A 16,958-nucleotide genomic window follows, 5' to 3' on the forward strand; every position below is an offset into this window, starting at 1 on the left:
TAGAAAGGCAGAAGTCAAAGAAGTGGAAGTGAGGACCCAGTTCAAATTACAGCATCAAGCGGCTGCACATTTGCCCGGGACAGCCAACTTAGGCTCTGCGAAGGTAGTTTAATAAATCACAGGTCTGACGGTGCCATTCTGTCCTAAACGGAGAATTCTGGGTTTTGTAGGAGGAACTTTCATTTTATCCACTTTATTGCTCTGAAATTCTTTTTAGCAGGGTTTAGGCTTATTCTCTACCTTTCTCGTGAAATCTGCTTCATGTTTTCTCTGTGTCTCTTGCATGTACTGTTTCTCTACTAATTATATGAAATTTAAAAAGAAAATTAGAAAGTAGAACACGAGAGTCCTTCCTACCCCCAGTTCAGGAAGTCAAAACTCATCTCTCCATTTTAACTCCTTAGGAATGGCATAGATATTTAAAGCTGTTTTGGTCTTTGCCCGTGTCAGTGTAGAAATGCTCTCATGTTGAATTGTGTTTGCTGAAGGTTACTGATGATGCCCTTTATCCAATTACAGTCTTCCAGTACCTCCACGAGTTCACTCCTAGGTGTTTTCATGAGAATATTCTGCACACATTGCAACTGAGACATACAAGAATGGACCAGTGCTATTTTTAATAGCAAAGTACTAGAAGCAAGCATATGTTCATGGCCAAATGAATAAATACATTTATTGAGGTGCATTTATACAATGGGATAACACAGAGAAGAGAAAATGATTGAGATACACAGCACCGGTTGAATTTCAGAAACATAAATCTCAGAAGGTTCATGGTACCATTTCAAAAATAAAGCCCAATTATATATTATTTAAGCATATATTATTTAATAGATAGCTTCATGAATAAATGTTTTAAAATATTAAGCAGTGGATATCTTTGTGATAGAAGGACAAGAAAATGGAGAAAAGCTCAGAGGTAAATATAACTATCATAAAACAAGTTACAAGCATCAACTACTGTCATAAGGAAATCTCATAAATGAGAGCCCCAAACCTGATAGTATTTCTCTAGATAGTATTAGTTTCTTTTAGAGAGTAGGAAAAAAAGACTGATAGAGGCTGTTAAAAGGGCACACACATTCTGCAAACTCAGGATTTGGACCACAATTAAATCAGCAGCCAAACTCCTTCAGCTCTTGTAAACTGTCCATTCAGCTTCTCACAAAATCTTTGTGACAGCTCTCCTTGAATCATTAAGAAGAGAAATTACACATTTTTAATGTATCTTCTCTCCTGCCACCATATCTCTCAAGACATTTGAGGACAGTAAATTCAACATACATTTTTAAAATCACTATCTTTCAAAGCACATGTGCTTTTGATCCTGTCTATTCATCCATCTATGAAGATAAGTGGCAGCTAGTTCTGGTATTGTTTTGTTTTACAGAATGAGGGAATCAGCAGATAAAATCCAAGAGAGGAAATGGGAAGATGGTTTAGACAGTAAGTTATCTAAGCACATATATCCTGGCCTGGAGAATGTGCATACGCGTGCGCGCGCTTGGGGTGTGTGTGTGTGTGTGTGTGTGTGTGTGTGTGTGTGAAGCATACATTTTTAAAATCACTATCTTTCAAAGCACATGTGCTTTTGATCCTGTCTATTCATCCATCTATGAAGATAAGGGGCAGCTAGTTCTGGTATTGTTTTGTTTTACAGAATGAGGGAATCAGCAGAGAAAATCCAAGAGAGGAAATGGGAAGATGGTTTAGACAGTAAGTTATCTAAGCACATGTATATCCTGGCCTGGAGAATGTGCATACGCGTGCACGCGCTTGGGGGTGTGTGTGTGTGTGTGTTTGTGTGTGTGTGTACTGCCCAGATGACAGGTAATTATCGGCAGGGAAGATATCTAGATGAATATGGAGGAGGGGGTGGCTAAAATCTTCAGAATGGAGAGAAACGTGTGGTTCTTTTATACAAGGCTCACATTTCAGGTCCATTACACTCCAATGTTTAGAAAGTTAAAATTCCTAAAAGGAAGGGAAAAAAAGAGCCCTCAGAGATAGATATCGTGGGTTATTTTCACTTTGGTGAGCCAGGCATAATTAATCTTGATTAATTTATGCCATTGCTGATTGGCCTTGGGAAACTGGGTTTGAGCTAATCCAAACCAGAATGTCACTTTGTTTCACATTGGACTGTATAGCTGGTAGCTCAAATAATTCACATGATTTGCCCCAAGTAATTTTTTGTCAATATTTTTACCTAATGAACAATTTATAGAACAGAAAGAAACAGATTGTAGCATAGAAATAGATGAGAAAATCTGATCCTAACGGACAATTTTTCCAAGTTGTGTCACATGAGTAGACTGATGCTCTACTCCACGCTTGCTGGCTGGGCACTGTGGGTACTTCAATGGGCCTGTGATTCTCTTGATTGTTTGCAAAATAGAGACAATAGCGAGGTCCTAGTTTTCTCAGAAGGACTTTATGAGATGGTGTACACTGATTCCTCACATGTTCTTTGGGCCTGGATGAGGTGCACGCATAAAAGTTGCCATGAAAAGGTATTATGTAGATTTTTTCTTTCAACAAAATCATCGGTTAATTATTAAACAGATTGAGAAATAAAAGTAAGATGACTTTATAAATGTTCTACCACAATGTGAGCTTCTCTGAGTTATATATTTTCATATTTCCTGACTTAGGCATATAATAGTGGTTCCATTAAATAGTACGTTAATTAAACCAATGTTTTCCTAGTTCTGTATCAAGTACCACAGGGGCACAGGAAATTAATGTGGACTGTTTATATGTGGACTCTGATGTTTAAAATGTTGAAACAGAGTGGAAAGATATTCTTTTTTACTCTCCTTAAATCTGATTAAGTAGCAGTTCATTAAAGCTTCACTAAAATTTGCTATTCCTCCCACATCCTACCCCTTTTCAAATTTCTAACAAAGAGCAGGCCTCAAGCTCAACCTAATAGACAGCAACAACATATTGCTGGAATTGAATGTGATCATTTTTCTTTTTTTAAATATTGTTGCAGTTACTTTCTGTTTATGGTCAGAGGTAGAGACGTTTCACCAGGGCAATGATGTAACATTGTTATTTAAAATACATTGATTTCATGTTCTAAAAAATATATTTAAAGAAAAATATTAAGTAAATAATAGTTTAGATTACACCCAGACACAGAAGAAAAAAATTGTAAAAGTGGAATTCAAATGACTGAGTTTGAATAATACTGAATAAAATAATAAATGCAGCGTCATACAACAGTAAACGACAATGCGATTGTTCTATTTCTACACAAATTACACATCTATGTATGTTATATAAATGTATAATTACATATTATGAATATAATACAAATTATATTATTATATATAACATGTAATTAATATTATGTAGTATATTAAACTATACTTAATGTTAACTACTATAGGACTTTGGAGGGAATAAATATTATTCTGGAATGTGGCAATCTGGGCAAGTTTCTTGGAAGAGGGCAATGCAGTTCGACCACGAAAGAAAAGATTGTTAAGATTTAGTTAGTATATTAGCAACTAAATATGTTGTGTAACGCATTAGTCCAAAACTCAGCAGCTTAAGATGGCAAACATGTCTTACCTCACAGAGTGTGAGGACCAGGCATCAGCTGGGGGCGTCTCGTTTGAGCTCTCTCTTGAGGTTGTGGTCAATGAAGTCTTTACTGGGACTGGAGCCTACAAGGTCCAAGAAGAGGGTCCCTCCCAATGCAGATGTAATCGGCTGGACGCCTCAGTTCACCATGTGAGACTCTCCGTAGAGTCACTCATGCCCAAGGCTGGCATCCTTCCTCTGGAGCAAGTGATCCGAGAGAGAGTAGGAGCGATCAAGGCGGAAGTCTCTTCTCTCACCTTGGAAGTGACCTACCATCTCTTCTGCCACATCCTGTTGATCAAGCCTGCAACAGTGTGGGAAGGGCTCCACGGGGACACATAGATCAAAAGGGGGGCACCCTGGGTGCCACTTTAGAAGCTGCGTCCCACTCCTGGCATGGAACACTGTGCCTCTCAACCCTCCTAGCATCGCCGGGGGAATTTCAAATATCCCTGGTGCCCAGGCACCTCTTTTAATCAATTAAATCAGAATCTCTGGGGGCGGGGCGAGGTAGTGACTATATATATGTATTTTTACAAAGTTCCACCAGCAATCCTGATGCACGATTAAAGCTGGGAATCACGGGATACGGGATACAAGAGGAGCGAGAAACTAGGGACAGACAACTGATCAAGTGAGAGTGGCCATTTCTTTATTATCATTATGTGAATAAAGAATAGCCATAAGGTGCATTCCAGGAAATAATTGCTCTTTGGGAGCCTAGTAGTATTAGTTCATTTCTTCACCGCATAAGTGATAGTCCTAACTTTATATTCAATATTGATTGATGTAGTAAAGAAATGGGTGAATATTAAGCCCCCATAAATATTCTAATTATGTTCTCAGCCACCTTTTCCAGGCCAGAGGGAATACAGCCACTGGCTTTGTCTGCAGATTTGGCTTCTTAACTCTGTCCTTTGCTCCCTTAACTCATAAATTTACCCCAAATTTCGTGCTTTTATTCCCATAGCCTATCTAAGGCCTCCTGTCTTTTAATGGGAAAAGACTGAGTAGTAGCTAGAAAAAAACAGTCAAGATGTTGGGACTTAAGATCTTATCTGATGGTCTAGAATCCACGGGACTTGTATTTCCACACTGATTCCTGGAAAAGCTGTGTCAGCTCTCAGAGGCCTGCCTACACGCTGGGAGACAGCGCGGCTCTTGGAAGACGTCTGCCACCCTCCTTCATAGTTCGGAAAGACTGCATTTCACTTAGAATTTTCCCCTTGTTACAGAAGGAAAAAAGGTGAGGTGGAAGGAGAGATGAGATGTGCCATTGACTTAGAGAGAAAACCTGACCTATAGTCTAAACTCCCCCCCACTAGAAAATTTTGAAACTGTTTAAATTGCAGTGAACGGGATGCCATCCTGGAAAGAGGTGAAACATGAAAATGTGCGTGTAGAACAGGAAGCAGGATCAAGGTGCATCAGTGGAACTTCACAAGGAGGGAGGTGGAGGTGGAGGTGGAGGTGGGCAGAAAGCACCAGGAGGAAAATTTCAACTGCGGGATGCAGTGATGCTTATCCCTAACCAAGAGGGGTGACTGTCTTCGCTTCTAAACTTCCCGCCCCCACCGTCATTTCAAACCATTAAGTTATTTTGTGCAAACATAGATCTAGAGAGGTACACAGAAGGCACATGCCAGCACTGACGTTACGAAACAAGCTGAGGAGTTTCCCTGAAGCCATTTTATGTGGTATTTATACAGCATGGGGCAGGGGAGCTGAAAATGGTGCAGGCTGCGGAGGTTAACATTCAGCGAACATGATTCTCACTACAGCTAGGCAACTTTTTCCACCTTAAAAAGCATCTGAAGTTTTCTAGTCACTAACGAATTCATTTACTCAGCTGGAGGGTAATCAGCATGCAATGAACGAAAACATCATTTTAAGTATCATTCTGGGTTTTTGATGTCTGTAACACTTTAATTCCTTTTTAAAAACAAACAACGTGGGAGTTCAGCACAAAATAAACATTTGAGAAATAAAATTTAAAACTACAGCTGCCTACCTCTTAAGCAGTATAAAATGAGTGCCAGTTCTCTCTGGAAAACGTGAGTGGCTCTGAAAAGAGCCTTTGGAGTCGAGAGAAAGGGCGTCCGGACGCGCGTCTACTTGGCGCTGGTGTACTTGGTGACGGCCTTGGTGCCCTCGGACACGGCGTGCTTGGCCAGCTCCCCGGGCAGCAGCAGGCGCACGGCCGTCTGGATCTCCCGCGACGTGATGGTCGAGCGCTTGTTGTAATGCGCCAGGCGCGACGCCTCGCCCGCGATGCGCTCGAAGATGTCGTTGACGAACGAGTTCATGATGCCCATGGCCTTGGACGAGATGCCGGTGTCGGGGTGCACCTGCTTCAGCACCTTGTACACGTACACCGAGTAGCTCTCCTTGCGGCTGCGCTTGCGCTTCTTGCCGTCCTTCTTCTGCGCCTTGGTCACCGCCTTCTTGGAGCCCTTCTTCGGGGCGGGCGCCGACTTGGCGGGCTCGGGCATGGTCGGGAGGAGCCGCCGGAGGACACGGGACACCACAGCGAGGACGAGCGAGACGGACAGTGCGGGCCCTCTGGGTTCGCAGCCTCTTAGAGGACGCGCTGAATAAGCTCGCGTCCGATTGGTGGTGAATCCTGGAAACGTCACCTGTCGACGTCGTCCAGTCAGTGAGGCGTTTTTCAAACGCAGGAGTCCATTGGCTTAAGTGGAAGCGCTTGAACTCTTCGCCAATGGCGCGGATTCACTTTCGCGCCCAGCACCCACTATAAAGGGCGCCGCTCTGGGCGCCGGCGTCAGACCTCACTCGGGCGAGCGGTTCCCTCTATCATGTCCGGACGCGGGAAGCAGGGCGGCAAGGCGCGCGCCAAGGCCAAGACGCGCTCGTCGCGGGCCGGGCTGCAGTTCCCCGTGGGCCGCGTGCACCGCCTGCTCCGCAAGGGCAACTACGCCGAGCGGGTGGGCGCCGGCGCGCCCGTGTACCTGGCGGCCGTGCTGGAGTACCTGACGGCCGAGATCCTGGAGCTGGCGGGCAACGCGGCGCGCGACAACAAGAAGACGCGCATCATCCCGCGCCACCTGCAGCTGGCCATCCGCAACGACGAGGAGCTCAACAAGCTGCTGGGCAAGGTCACGATCGCGCAGGGCGGCGTGCTGCCCAACATCCAGGCCGTGCTGCTGCCCAAGAAGACCGAGAGCCACCACAAGGCCAAGGGCAAGTAAACCCGCAGTGGAGAGCAACGCATTCGAAACCAAAGGCTCTTTTCAGGGCCACTTAACTGTTTCCATAGAGCAGCTGGCGCACTAGGGTGCTTAACTCCCTCACTTGTGTGAATTGTGAAAGGAAAATCATGTCACTAGCTTGCCAGAGGGTTGAGGAAGTGAGAGCCACTTTTTATGTTGAGGTTCTGTCTGAATTTTACCTCCACAACAGTGGGCGGAGCCAGCCTCACTTCCCATGGCTGCTCAACCTGCTGCGAAATGTAAGGCACATAAAGTCCACTAGGAGGCGAAAGGCTGAATAAGAACACTGACGAGTCAGAACGCCAAGAGCGCGCGCTTTTTAAATTAAGCTTACAGATCGGGAAGGACTCAGGACTCACATCGAAAAGCTAATAGTAATTTGTTACTCAAGGCTTACTTGTCCGTTTCCAGTTAAACTCCACAAAGAGTAAAGCCGCAAACTGGAAAACGGTAAACTAGAAAGCGAGGGGTCGTTTGCCAATAGCAACATCAGTCAAAGCGTTAAGGGCTGCAGTGTACAGCTGCTTCCGGAGTTCTCTGGGTGGCTCTGAAAAGAGCCTTTGGGTTTTGTTGCCTTTTGTAAAAGGCCAGCTTCCTACTTCTTTTTCGGAGCCGCCTTCTTGGCCTTCGCAGCCTTGGGCTTGGCCGCCTTGGGTTTCCCGGCTTTGGGCTTGGACGCCTTGGGCTTCACGGCCTTGGGCTTGGCCGGGCTCTTGGCCGCCTTCTTGGGCTTGGCAGCGGACTTGGCCTTCTTCGGGCTTTTGGCCACCTTCTTGACGCCAGCGGTCGCGGGCTTCTTCGCCTTCTTGGGGGTCTTCTTCACGGCTTTCTTGGCTCCTGCGGCCTTTTTGGGCTTCTTAGGGGTAGACCCTGCAGGCTTCCTGGGCTTGGCCGCGCCCGCCTTCTTGGCCTTGGGCTTGGCCTCGCCGGGGGCCGCCTTCTTGTTGAGCTTGAACGAGCCCGAGGCGCCGGTGCCCTTGGTCTGCACCAGGGTGCCCTTGCTCACCAGGCTCTTGAGGCCCAGCTTGATGCGGCTGTTGTTCTTCTCCACGTCGTAGCCGGCGGCCGCCAGCGCCTTCTTGAGCGCGGCCAGCGACACGCCGCTGCGCTCCTTGGAGGCGGCCACGGCCTTGGTGATGAGCTCGGACACCGGCGGCCCGGACGCCTTGCGTTTGGCCGCGCCCCCGCCCGCCGCCTTCTTGGCCGCCTTCTTCTTCGCCGGGGACTTCTCCACCGGCGCTGGGGCGGCCGTCTCGGCAGGAGCGGTTTCCGACATGGCGAAGGGAGGAGATGCCAGAGGGAGAGAGTCAAAATGCAAAGAGAAAGTTCGCAGTGCTGCCGGCCTCGGGCCCGGGCTTTTATAAGCCGGGGCTGCGCTGTGATTGGTGGGGCGTCCGATCCACCGCCCTCAGGCAGCCGACTGTCCCGTTGGACTCAAACTGTGTTTCCTAGCCTCCCCAACCTGATTAAATGCTGAAAACAATAGTACATAATTTGATGCTTTGAAGCTGCAAAGGTGGAAAACAGCCTCCAGGTTCACACACTTGTCTGAGTTTTCATGAATCCCGCGCAACAGATCAAAAATATTTTTTAAAATCCCTTCAGCTTTCCATAGGAATCTACCCGGTTTAGGGCAACGTGCTATTTAGCTGCATGTTGCAATAAATTTCTACAAAGTATCAAGTGAATGTATTAAAAAGGCTTTGTGTCTAAGTTTGGTCTTTGATTTTTTTGGAGAGAAAAGACACTAGGCTTCTTGGTTTCAGCATAAACTTTGTTTCTAACTGTAGCAAGTAACACATTGGTGGCTGGTTGCCTAGAGCCCCACATCAACCATGTAGACTTTACTTAAAAAACGGGTTCTGCTTCCTAGGAGTGTCCACTGCCAATGTCTTTAGAGAGACCTTCAGCTGCCACAGTGACTTCTACCTTGCAGCAGGAGGAATAGAAATTGCTTTGGTTTCAGGACCCAACGACCTGGATTCAAATTCAAACTTAAATTTCGTATGTTTTTTTATTGAGATGCATTCTCTCTTTAGTTTCTAGGCAAAGCCATTAAAATAAGGATGAGAAATGTGTAGCTCAGATAATGTTTTAGAGAAAAACTGAAACCTGCTAAAAATTATTCAAGGGATTGCCGTAGTTCTCAAAAGCACAAACAACTGTTTATCTGCTATGGGACTCTGTCCGTTTGTCAAGGTGCTTTTCTTAGTGTTCTTATTCAAACTTATCTTCGTCAACATTTAACAAGTTGTACCATCACAAACACTTCTGTAAGCAGAAAGGAGACATCAATGTGGATATTACTGTGTTTAAGTGAAGATGGATCTGTATTTAGAAAAATAATTGGTTACTGACTATAGGAAGGGTAGATTGGTAATTTCCAGAACTAAATTCAGGAAAACAACATTTAAGGGAACCGAGTCAAGGCCCGTGAGGTTGGAATGGAGGATGGAGATGTTTGCTATTTATTTGGAAGGTAGTGCGGTGAATGGACAGGACTTTGTGCCTAACCTGGATGATAAGGGAGATTAAATGATGATTTTGACCTCTAATACAATCATCGGTTCTTAGTTGTCCCCTCTGAAACACTGTAGGGGAGTAGCCAACACACTTCTCTCCAGTTTCTGGAGTTGAAACTATAGCTAACAATGGCCAAATAATGGTCAGTGGCCTGTTTTTGTATGGCCTTCAAGGTAAAAGTGGGTTTTAGATTTTTAGATTATGTTAGGAAAAAATGTGACAGAGTCCATATGTGGCCAGCAAAACCTAAAATATTTACTACCTGGCCTTTTGCTGTGTTTCAAACTCATCCACATAGACATAGGTCATGGTGTGTTGCTACAAGCCTGCCGCTTTCAGAACGATGCAAAACAAGAACTAAAGAAAAAGAGATCTTAACAAGAAAGTGTTCTAACTCACCATTTCCCATTGTTCCAATCCCAAACTTTTCCAAGATCCAGAGGGAAAACCCTCCATGCTTAAGGGACAGGAGAGAACAATAAGAGCTAATGTGCGCCGAGCATTTACTAAATGCCAGGAAGTAATCTGAGGATGCGCTACAGATTTTAATTAATTTGCCACATTTTACAGCTATACATGCTAAGGCTCAGAAAGATGGGTAACTTGCCAAAGGTTATGCAGTTGATAACTGGAGCTCTGAGGTTTGATCATAGACCACCTGGTCTCGGGTCTGTAACGATGGAAAATCCTAGAAGGTGGGGAAGAGGACAATCTCTGAAGCTCGGAGAGGCAACATCATGCTATCTCCATACCTGACAGCCATTAAAGGAGCAAGCTCCAAACTGCTCTGTAGGAAGAGGCTTCTGGCTCCATCAGACTTTATACTGAATCAATTCTGGGACTTCAAAAAGCTTTGCGAGGAGCCAAGAGTTCAGATAGAAGTGCTCTGGAAGAACAAACCCAAAACTGGAAAGGCAAGGAAGGCCCAGGTGGCGGACCTGCCTGCAAACACTCCAGAGGAAATGGCCTTCACACACCTCTGCTAACTCCTGTAGTTAGGACGTGTGCCCGCAAGGTAAGCAGCACTGATAGTCAGATTTGAAAAGCACATGAGAGAACTTTTAAGAGCTGGGATTTTGGACAAAATAGAGCCAAGTTTGGTCAGGAAAACCAGTATTGTATATGTGGAAAAAAGGAACAGCTTTAAAATGACATCTCAGATTTAATCCCTAGTCTGAGTCTCTATTTGGAAAAAAAAAAAAAAAATCATGAAACTCCAATGTTACAGACAAGCACATATTAAAACACTTGGGCAAACAATAGGTTTTCAGAGCTATTGAGAGTGCATTTTACAAATGACAGCCTTCAGGTCATCACGGCCCAGTTCCCAGTCACTCAGGCAAAGCCCAGAGCATACTTTGTAAACATTACACCAAAACAGAAAAGCTAGCAAGATTCTAAACCCTCTTGCAATCCTTATCCTGTTGCTTGTTAGCCGAATGTCCAGTTTTTTAAAATGACAGTCGTTTAAAGAACGCTTATACAGAAACGGATGCTCACGGCGCCGAAACCGGGCAGGTTTTGCCGCGCGAGATTCACAGGATACACAGAACCTGCCGGCGTCGCCCATACTCAGTATACAGTGGTGAGGCTGTCACCATGTAGCCACGATTGCTACTCGTGGGAATATGCGAACTTTCACGTGTGACTGCCGTGTTCTCTGCAGGAGCAACAGATCTTTTAGCAGAATTGAGGGGCTCTGAAAAGAGCCTTTTGGAGTGGGGTGTATTAATTTTAGAATGTCATAAAAATTCACGCCCTCTCCCCGCGGATGCGGCGCGCCAGCTGGATGTCCTTGGGCATGATGGTGACGCGCTTGGCGTGGATGGCGCACAGGTTGGTGTCCTCGAACAGCCCCACCAGGTAGGCCTCGCACGCCTCCTGCAGCGCCATGACGGCCGAGCTCTGAAAGCGCAGGTCGGTCTTGAAGTCCTGCGCGATCTCGCGCACCAGGCGCTGGAAGGGCAGCTTGCGGATCAGCAGCTCCGTGGACTTCTGGTAGCGGCGGATCTCGCGCAGCGCCACCGTGCCGGGCCGGTAGCGGTGCGGCTTCTTGACGCCGCCGGTGGCCGGCGCGCTCTTGCGGGCCGCCTTGGTGGCCAGCTGCTTGCGCGGGGCCTTCCCGCCCGTGGACTTGCGCGCCGTCTGCTTGGTCCGAGCCATGGCTAAGTAGAGGAAACTACTTAACTAATGGTAGAGACCCAGCGATCCCACTATTTATAGAGATCCCCGGGCCCCGATTGGATCGCACCCCGGGCACCGCCCTGCTCCTCCCCTCCCCAACAAATTAGTTCTCGGTTTGATCCTCTAAAGAAAGGATGTATTTTCCCGCCTCTACTTCGATCTTACTGGCTTATCGCTAGGAAGCATCACAAATCCTTAAGAAAATTTTGTCTTGAAAATCTGAAAATGCCGTGCACTGCTTTAAACAAAAAGGAGTCATGAATTGAAATCTTGACAAACATAGTTTAATGAAGCTGAAAAGGAACCGTGGCATTGATTGTAGGCGTTGAAGGGTTTCAAATTTGTGCTGAGCTGGTTTCAAACTTGAGCGTGCTTAAAAACTGCTCAAAAACCTTGTTCTTGAGGAAGGGTCGGCCCTTTTTCTGTAAAAGATGACGATGGTATTTGGGCAGTGTCCTACCTATTCTGCCCTTGACACTAGCGCCAACGTAATGGACACGAGCAAATGATCCCGGCTCTCACTAAAAGTATCAAAACAAGTGGTGTAGATTTGAGTCACCGAAAGTTTGGCCACTGTAGTAGGCGAAGGACATGCTGGAGATAGAGAGGTGTGGGTGGTACCAAAACCCACTTTTTGTGGCAAGTTATATAGTTTAAGTTCCTAAGCGAATTTGCAAAGTCCATGTTAACCTGAACTCAGGTAGCTGACCTGAAAAAAACTTTCATGCCTCTTAGATTTCGTGGGTGGCACCAAGATGGGACTTTGGGTGCTGATATGTAGGCTCGGAGCACTCCGGCCCCTGAGGCAGTAGAGGCAGCGCCTGGAGGCGGAGCCCGCGAAACACGCGGCGGCGGGAGCTAGAAGGCAGAGGGCGGGGGCAGGCGGCAGGAGCCGCCGGAGAGCCTGTCACCGCAGGAGGGCGCTCTCTTCACACATGCAAACTTAGGCCCTCGGGTTCAGAGGAAGTTAGAGACCCGAATTAGAGCACTGACTGTTGAACGATAATTTACAAACTGCGTAGCTCAGGCTTAGCGAGGGGCACAGCCTGAATGGAAACCAGCAAGGCCCAGTTAGCTACATTTAAAACCAAGCCTACCGGGTTTGGAGGTGACACCACTCAGCACGATGCCTGACAGCGGGAGCGGGGGCGGGGGGAGGAGGGGGCAAGGACCACGTGTGCCGACCCTTCCTGACGCCGCTCGGGGCAAATAGGTTAGAAAGTGACACCCAGCGTTTTGCTGGCAGCGTGGTTTATTTTAATGGCTCTGGGTTCCTCTGAGAAGTCAGCAGCCCCTAGCAGGCTCCATAAGTTGTACATTTATAGAAATCCCGCCCGCACCCAAGAACTAAGATCTAGGCTGGGGCGCTTCCAAGGGTCGGCGTCACTGCCAACCGCCTCCTCGGCGGAACTACGGCCGGTATTTGAGCCTCTTACAGGGAACAAGGGGGCGGGCAGCGACGCCGCTAGAGGAAGCTGGGGATTCGGGAGCTTCGCCCTCCATTGGGGAGCTGGGACAACATGGGCTTCTTATTCCTGCCTGTAAGCGACATAAGACCTGTCTCCCGCCCGATTGGCAGAAGCCGCCGCTACTGGGTCACTACGCAGTCTGGGTAACGCCTGTGGTGGCGGAGTCACCACCCAGGTCTGAGTTATGAGGAAGGTAAAGACCGCGCTGACATTAAACACAGACCCCGACGCCAAGACACCCCGAGCACGACCGCCACGCACAGCTCTTCCCGAGAGGGAGTGGGCGGCCCTGAAAAGGGCCTTTGGTTTTGCTGCAGAAAGCGAGCCGGGGTTCAGACTCAGCCCCCGAAGCCGTAGAGCGTGCGGCCCTGGCGCTTGAGCGCGTAGACCACGTCCATGGCCGTGACCGTCTTGCGCTTGGCGTGCTCCGTGTAGGTGACGGCGTCCCGGATCACGTTCTCCAGGAAGACCTTGAGCACCCCGCGGGTCTCCTCGTAGATGAGCCCGGAGATGCGCTTGACGCCGCCGCGCCGCGCCAGGCGCCGGATGGCGGGCTTGGTGATGCCCTGGATGTTGTCGCGCAGCACCTTGCGGTGGCGCTTGGCGCCCCCCTTGCCGAGCCCCTTTCCGCCTTTGCCGCGACCAGACATTTTTGCAACAGGTACACAAACGAAGTACCAGACTTTGCAGGCAGCGTTTTATATAGTGGCGCCGCGGACCTGTTTGGGAACTCTGCAGGCCCCAAGCACACATTTCCAGGAAAACGGAAAGGGCGGAGCTTAATTACACCCCTTGGTTTAGAAAACGTCTAATGACCAGATAAGACAAGCCCTCAGTTATCATTCTCAACTAGATGAAGTGCTGAAAGCTATTTAAGATCAGGAACAAGACAAGGATTCCACTTTCGCTTTTATTCAGCATAGAACGGAAAGTCTTAGCCACAACAAACAGGAGAAAAAGACATGCCAATTGGAAAGGAAGATGTAAAACTGCCATTACCTGCAGATGATATGATACTGTATAGAGAGAACCCTAAAGATTTCACCAAAACTATTAAAATTCATAAATGAATTCAGTAAAGTAGCAGGATACAAAATTAATATTCAGAAGTCAGCTTCATTTTTATACACCAATAACTCAGAGAAAGTAAGAAAACAATCCCACTTATGATTGTGTCAAAAAGAATAAAACATCTAGGAATAATCTAACGAAGGTAATAAAAGAGCTGTACTCAGGAAACTGTAAGACATTGAAGGAAACAATTGAAGAAGACACAAATAAATGGAAGGATGCACCCTGCTCATGGATAGGAAAGGTTGATGTTAAAACGTCCACAAGGTGGAGGTTTAAAAAACTAATAATTTTCTTCCCATCTTCTAAGTTCTATTAGCTGGGCTAATCATCAAGTTAACAGACACAAATTGGCAGGAGAAAGTCAATCTTTTAATACATGCCCATGGGAAATTCACATAAGCATGAAAATTCCAAAGACAGTGAGGGACATTGGGCATGTGTCGCATTTTTGGACAAAAGAGAAGATTGAGAGGGTATCAAAGAGTTTTTGCACATTTCCTAAAAGCACCTTTGCTAGGCCCAAACTCTGCCTTTCCCCTTAAAGGAAAAGAGGCTCCTTTGTCCCTGCTTAAAAACAACAGCAACTACTAGAAACTCATTCTCCTTTATTTTCTTACAGCCATAGGAGGCTGATTCCAACCTCTGCCTTCCCTCCTTAGGCGTGCTGAAAGATTTCTGCACAGAGTTCTGCTGACTTTGCCCCTAATACTCAAGTCCCTTTGGAAAGGACAAACTTTTCTAGACCTAGAGAGGAAGTAACGATGCCCTGTCTGAGCCCCGAAGGCTGTGGTCAGGATCACACACACAAAACAAGTGAAAATACTTTGAAAACTGTAAAAGTTTACATAATTGTTGTCAGTATTCTACGTACTCACCATGTAAGAGTAGTGACAAAAAGCATGTGGGAAGGAACGAGGAAGGCAGGAGGTGGGAAACCCTGCGGATGCCTGAGGCTGAGTGGGAGCTACCTCTGGCCTAAAAGACAGCAAAGCAGCAACACTCTCATTCAACTGGAATGTAAGGAGCGCCCGCTGCCTGTCAGGCCTTTTCTGCTCTGGGGTTACAACAGCAGAGAACAAAACAAGTCTTCAGCCTTTCCTATGGCACGATATTCTGTGGGGAGAGAGAAGGGGCAATATTTATTAAAGTTTTAAAATGTAGGTTCGCACAGAGTCGAGGGGAACATTCCTGAAGCTATTATTTCATGTGTGCGTGTGTTGACATACATGGGCCCTGCAGTCACTATGTAAGGCATGAGGAGTCACAGGGAGGTCCTCCGCGGGGCTGGGGGAATCACTGCCCCTAAATGGCCTCACTAAGGCTTCCACTTTAGGGGAGTCACCAGTATGTCAGATGATTGACCTCCAGGGCCCATCCGCAGGTGTTGGTGGCTGGCACCGACCTGTGTCTGCTCCTCATGCTGCTCTCCATTACCAGGCTCCAGAAAGCTAGTAAATGTGACAGGGCTACTTCGCTAATTTCATATAGGATCATGGAGTGGGTGTGAAGGAAAGTAACACTAAGACCTTTGTCTTGAAGGGTTACCAGGTGCTGCTGCTAAACTATGGGAAAGGTAACTCAACAAAAATTCTCTGGAAATACCAGCCTCCTTGGACGCGTCAGAGAACAGACCTAACCAGAACTGATGCCAGACGGTTCAGATCCAAAGCGGGGAAATGTGATGCTATGAGCCCCACCTTTCTTAGTTGGCAGAGGAACTTACCAGAGGGCGGGATCCTTCACCTGGATTCTCAGTGGTCCAAGTGGTACTATCGCCGAGACATCGTGGCCTTTGTAACCACCGCTAAGCAACAGTTTCTCCGAGTAGCTACTATAAAGGGACCCAGGGGAGGCCTTGCAATGACATTTACACCTATTTTTCTTGAGAAGACGAAACGGGCAGAGTAACTTTCCCCCACTTTCCACAGCTGTGCCCTGACCGCGTTCATAACAGCCAAGAGGGCGGCGAGTGTAACAGCTCCTGTCTGTGAGGACGGAAGTGGCTCTGAAAAGAGCCTTTGGGTTTCAAGCCGCCAGTGGCGGAGCTCAGGCCCGCTCCCCGCGGATGCGGCGCGCCAGCTGGATGTCCTTGGGCATGATGGTGACGCGCTTGGCGTGGATGGCGCACAGGTTGGTGTCCTCGAACAGCCCCACCAGGTAGGCCTCGCACGCCTCCTGCAGCGCCATGACGGCCGAGCTCTGGAAGCGCAGGTCGGTCTTGAAGTCCTGCGCGATCTCGCGCACCAGGCGCTGGAAGGGCAGCTTGCGGATCAGCAGCTCCGTGGACTTCTGGTAGCGGCGGATCTCGCGCAGCGCCACCGTGCCGGGCCGGTAGCGGTGCGGCTTCTTGACGCCGCCGGTGGCCGGCGCGCTCTTGCGGGCCGCCTTGGTGGCCAGCTGCTTGCGCGGGGCCTTCCCGCCCGTGGACTTGCGCGCCGTCTGCTTCGTGCGAGCCATCGCGACCTCCCGAGAGCACAGGCCGATGCGGGCGGGAGGGCGCCCCGCCACCCGTATATATCACGCGAGCCCCGCTCTGATTGGGCCCGGCGTCTGTCCCGCACGGCTCGCGGGGCACCGATTGGGAGCGGCGGCCGCTTTCCGGTCGCGTGACCTCCGGGCCTTCAGCCCGAAGTCGGCTTCTTCCTCCCACCCGCCCCCTCAACCGCCGCTGTTTCAACCCTCTCTGGCCTCTACCGACTCAGGCCGTTTCTCGGCAGAATAGAACATCAGTTACTGCAGGGGTCTACCTTAATTGCAGCGATAGATCTTAATTGCTGAATAAATTTTTAATTTTGGGCATTCGAAACTGGCTTTCTTTTGATCGATTTGAAAAGGCGCGCGCAAGACGTGATTGGCTAAGAGATTTTTTTTTTTTTTTTTTTTT

The 16,958-nt window shown here is 47.9% G+C and overlaps 5 protein-coding genes across 5 annotated transcripts; 1 reads left to right on the top strand and 4 right to left on the bottom strand.

Moving 5' to 3' along the window:
- Positions 1–5,492: 5,492 nt before the first annotated feature.
- On the bottom strand, positions 5,493–6,160 carry LOC102891412 (histone H2B type 1-K). Its single transcript, XM_025040871.1, has one exon. It carries the CDS (start codon positions 6,084–6,086, stop codon positions 5,706–5,708), a length of 381 nt encoding a protein of 126 aa, XP_024896639.1. The 5' UTR covers positions 6,087–6,160; the 3' UTR covers positions 5,493–5,705.
- A 217-nt stretch (positions 6,161–6,377) lies between these two features.
- Positions 6,378–6,859, top strand: LOC102891174 (histone H2A type 1). Its single transcript, XM_006923451.3, has one exon. The coding sequence runs from the start codon at positions 6,411–6,413 to the stop codon at positions 6,801–6,803; it is 393 nt and encodes a 130-aa protein (XP_006923513.1). The 5' UTR covers positions 6,378–6,410; the 3' UTR covers positions 6,804–6,859.
- A 524-nt stretch (positions 6,860–7,383) lies between these two features.
- LOC102890929 (histone H1.5) lies at positions 7,384–8,159 on the bottom strand. Its single transcript, XM_006923450.3, has one exon. It carries the CDS (start codon positions 8,098–8,100, stop codon positions 7,420–7,422), a length of 681 nt encoding a protein of 226 aa, XP_006923512.1. The 5' UTR covers positions 8,101–8,159; the 3' UTR covers positions 7,384–7,419.
- A 2,877-nt stretch (positions 8,160–11,036) lies between these two features.
- Positions 11,037–16,554, bottom strand: LOC102889188. Its single transcript, XM_015598276.2, has 5 exons — positions 16,123–16,554; positions 13,344–13,631; positions 12,629–12,661; positions 12,241–12,389; positions 11,037–11,534 (listed from the first exon to the last, which is right to left on the bottom strand). Exons 1-5 carry the CDS (start codon positions 16,529–16,531, stop codon positions 11,100–11,102), a joined length of 1,314 nt encoding a protein of 437 aa, XP_015453762.1. The 5' UTR covers positions 16,532–16,554; the 3' UTR covers positions 11,037–11,099.
- Positions 13,279–13,680, bottom strand: LOC102890691 (histone H4). The gene has a single exon (XM_006923449.3). It carries the CDS (start codon positions 13,648–13,650, stop codon positions 13,339–13,341), a length of 312 nt encoding a protein of 103 aa, XP_006923511.1. The 5' UTR covers positions 13,651–13,680; the 3' UTR covers positions 13,279–13,338.
- Positions 16,555–16,958: the final 404 nt, after the last annotated feature.

The sequence above is a fragment of the Pteropus alecto genome, unplaced genomic scaffold, assembly GCF_000325575.1.
Source record: "Pteropus alecto unplaced genomic scaffold, ASM32557v1 scaffold49, whole genome shotgun sequence".
Taxonomy (NCBI): Eukaryota; Metazoa; Chordata; class Mammalia; order Chiroptera; family Pteropodidae; genus Pteropus; species Pteropus alecto.

Bases quoted from the DNA above. Each gene is read 5' to 3' on its own strand.
- LOC102891412 (XM_025040871.1), bottom strand. From the start codon at position 6,086: ATGCCCGAGCCCGCCAAGTCGGCGCCCGCCCCGAAGAAGGGCTCCAAG.
- LOC102890691 (XM_006923449.3), bottom strand. From the start codon at position 13,650: ATGTCTGGTCGCGGCAAAGGCGGAAAGGGGCTCGGCAAGGGGGGCGCC.
- LOC102889188 (XM_015598276.2), bottom strand. From the start codon at position 16,531: ATGGCTCGCACGAAGCAGACGGCGCGCAAGTCCACGGGCGGGAAGGCC. The intron at 12,662-13,343 runs GCTGAGTCTGAA...TCCCGCTGTCAG, and splicing joins CACGCTCTACGGCTTCGGGG to GCATCGTGCTGAGTGGTGTC. The intron at 11,535-12,240 runs GTCAGCTACCTG...CTCTACCATTAG, and splicing joins GGCATGAAAGTTTTTTTCAG to TTAAGTAGTTTCCTCTACTT.
- LOC102891174 (XM_006923451.3), top strand. From the start codon at position 6,411: ATGTCCGGACGCGGGAAGCAGGGCGGCAAGGCGCGCGCCAAGGCCAAG.
- LOC102890929 (XM_006923450.3), bottom strand. From the start codon at position 8,100: ATGTCGGAAACCGCTCCTGCCGAGACGGCCGCCCCAGCGCCGGTGGAG.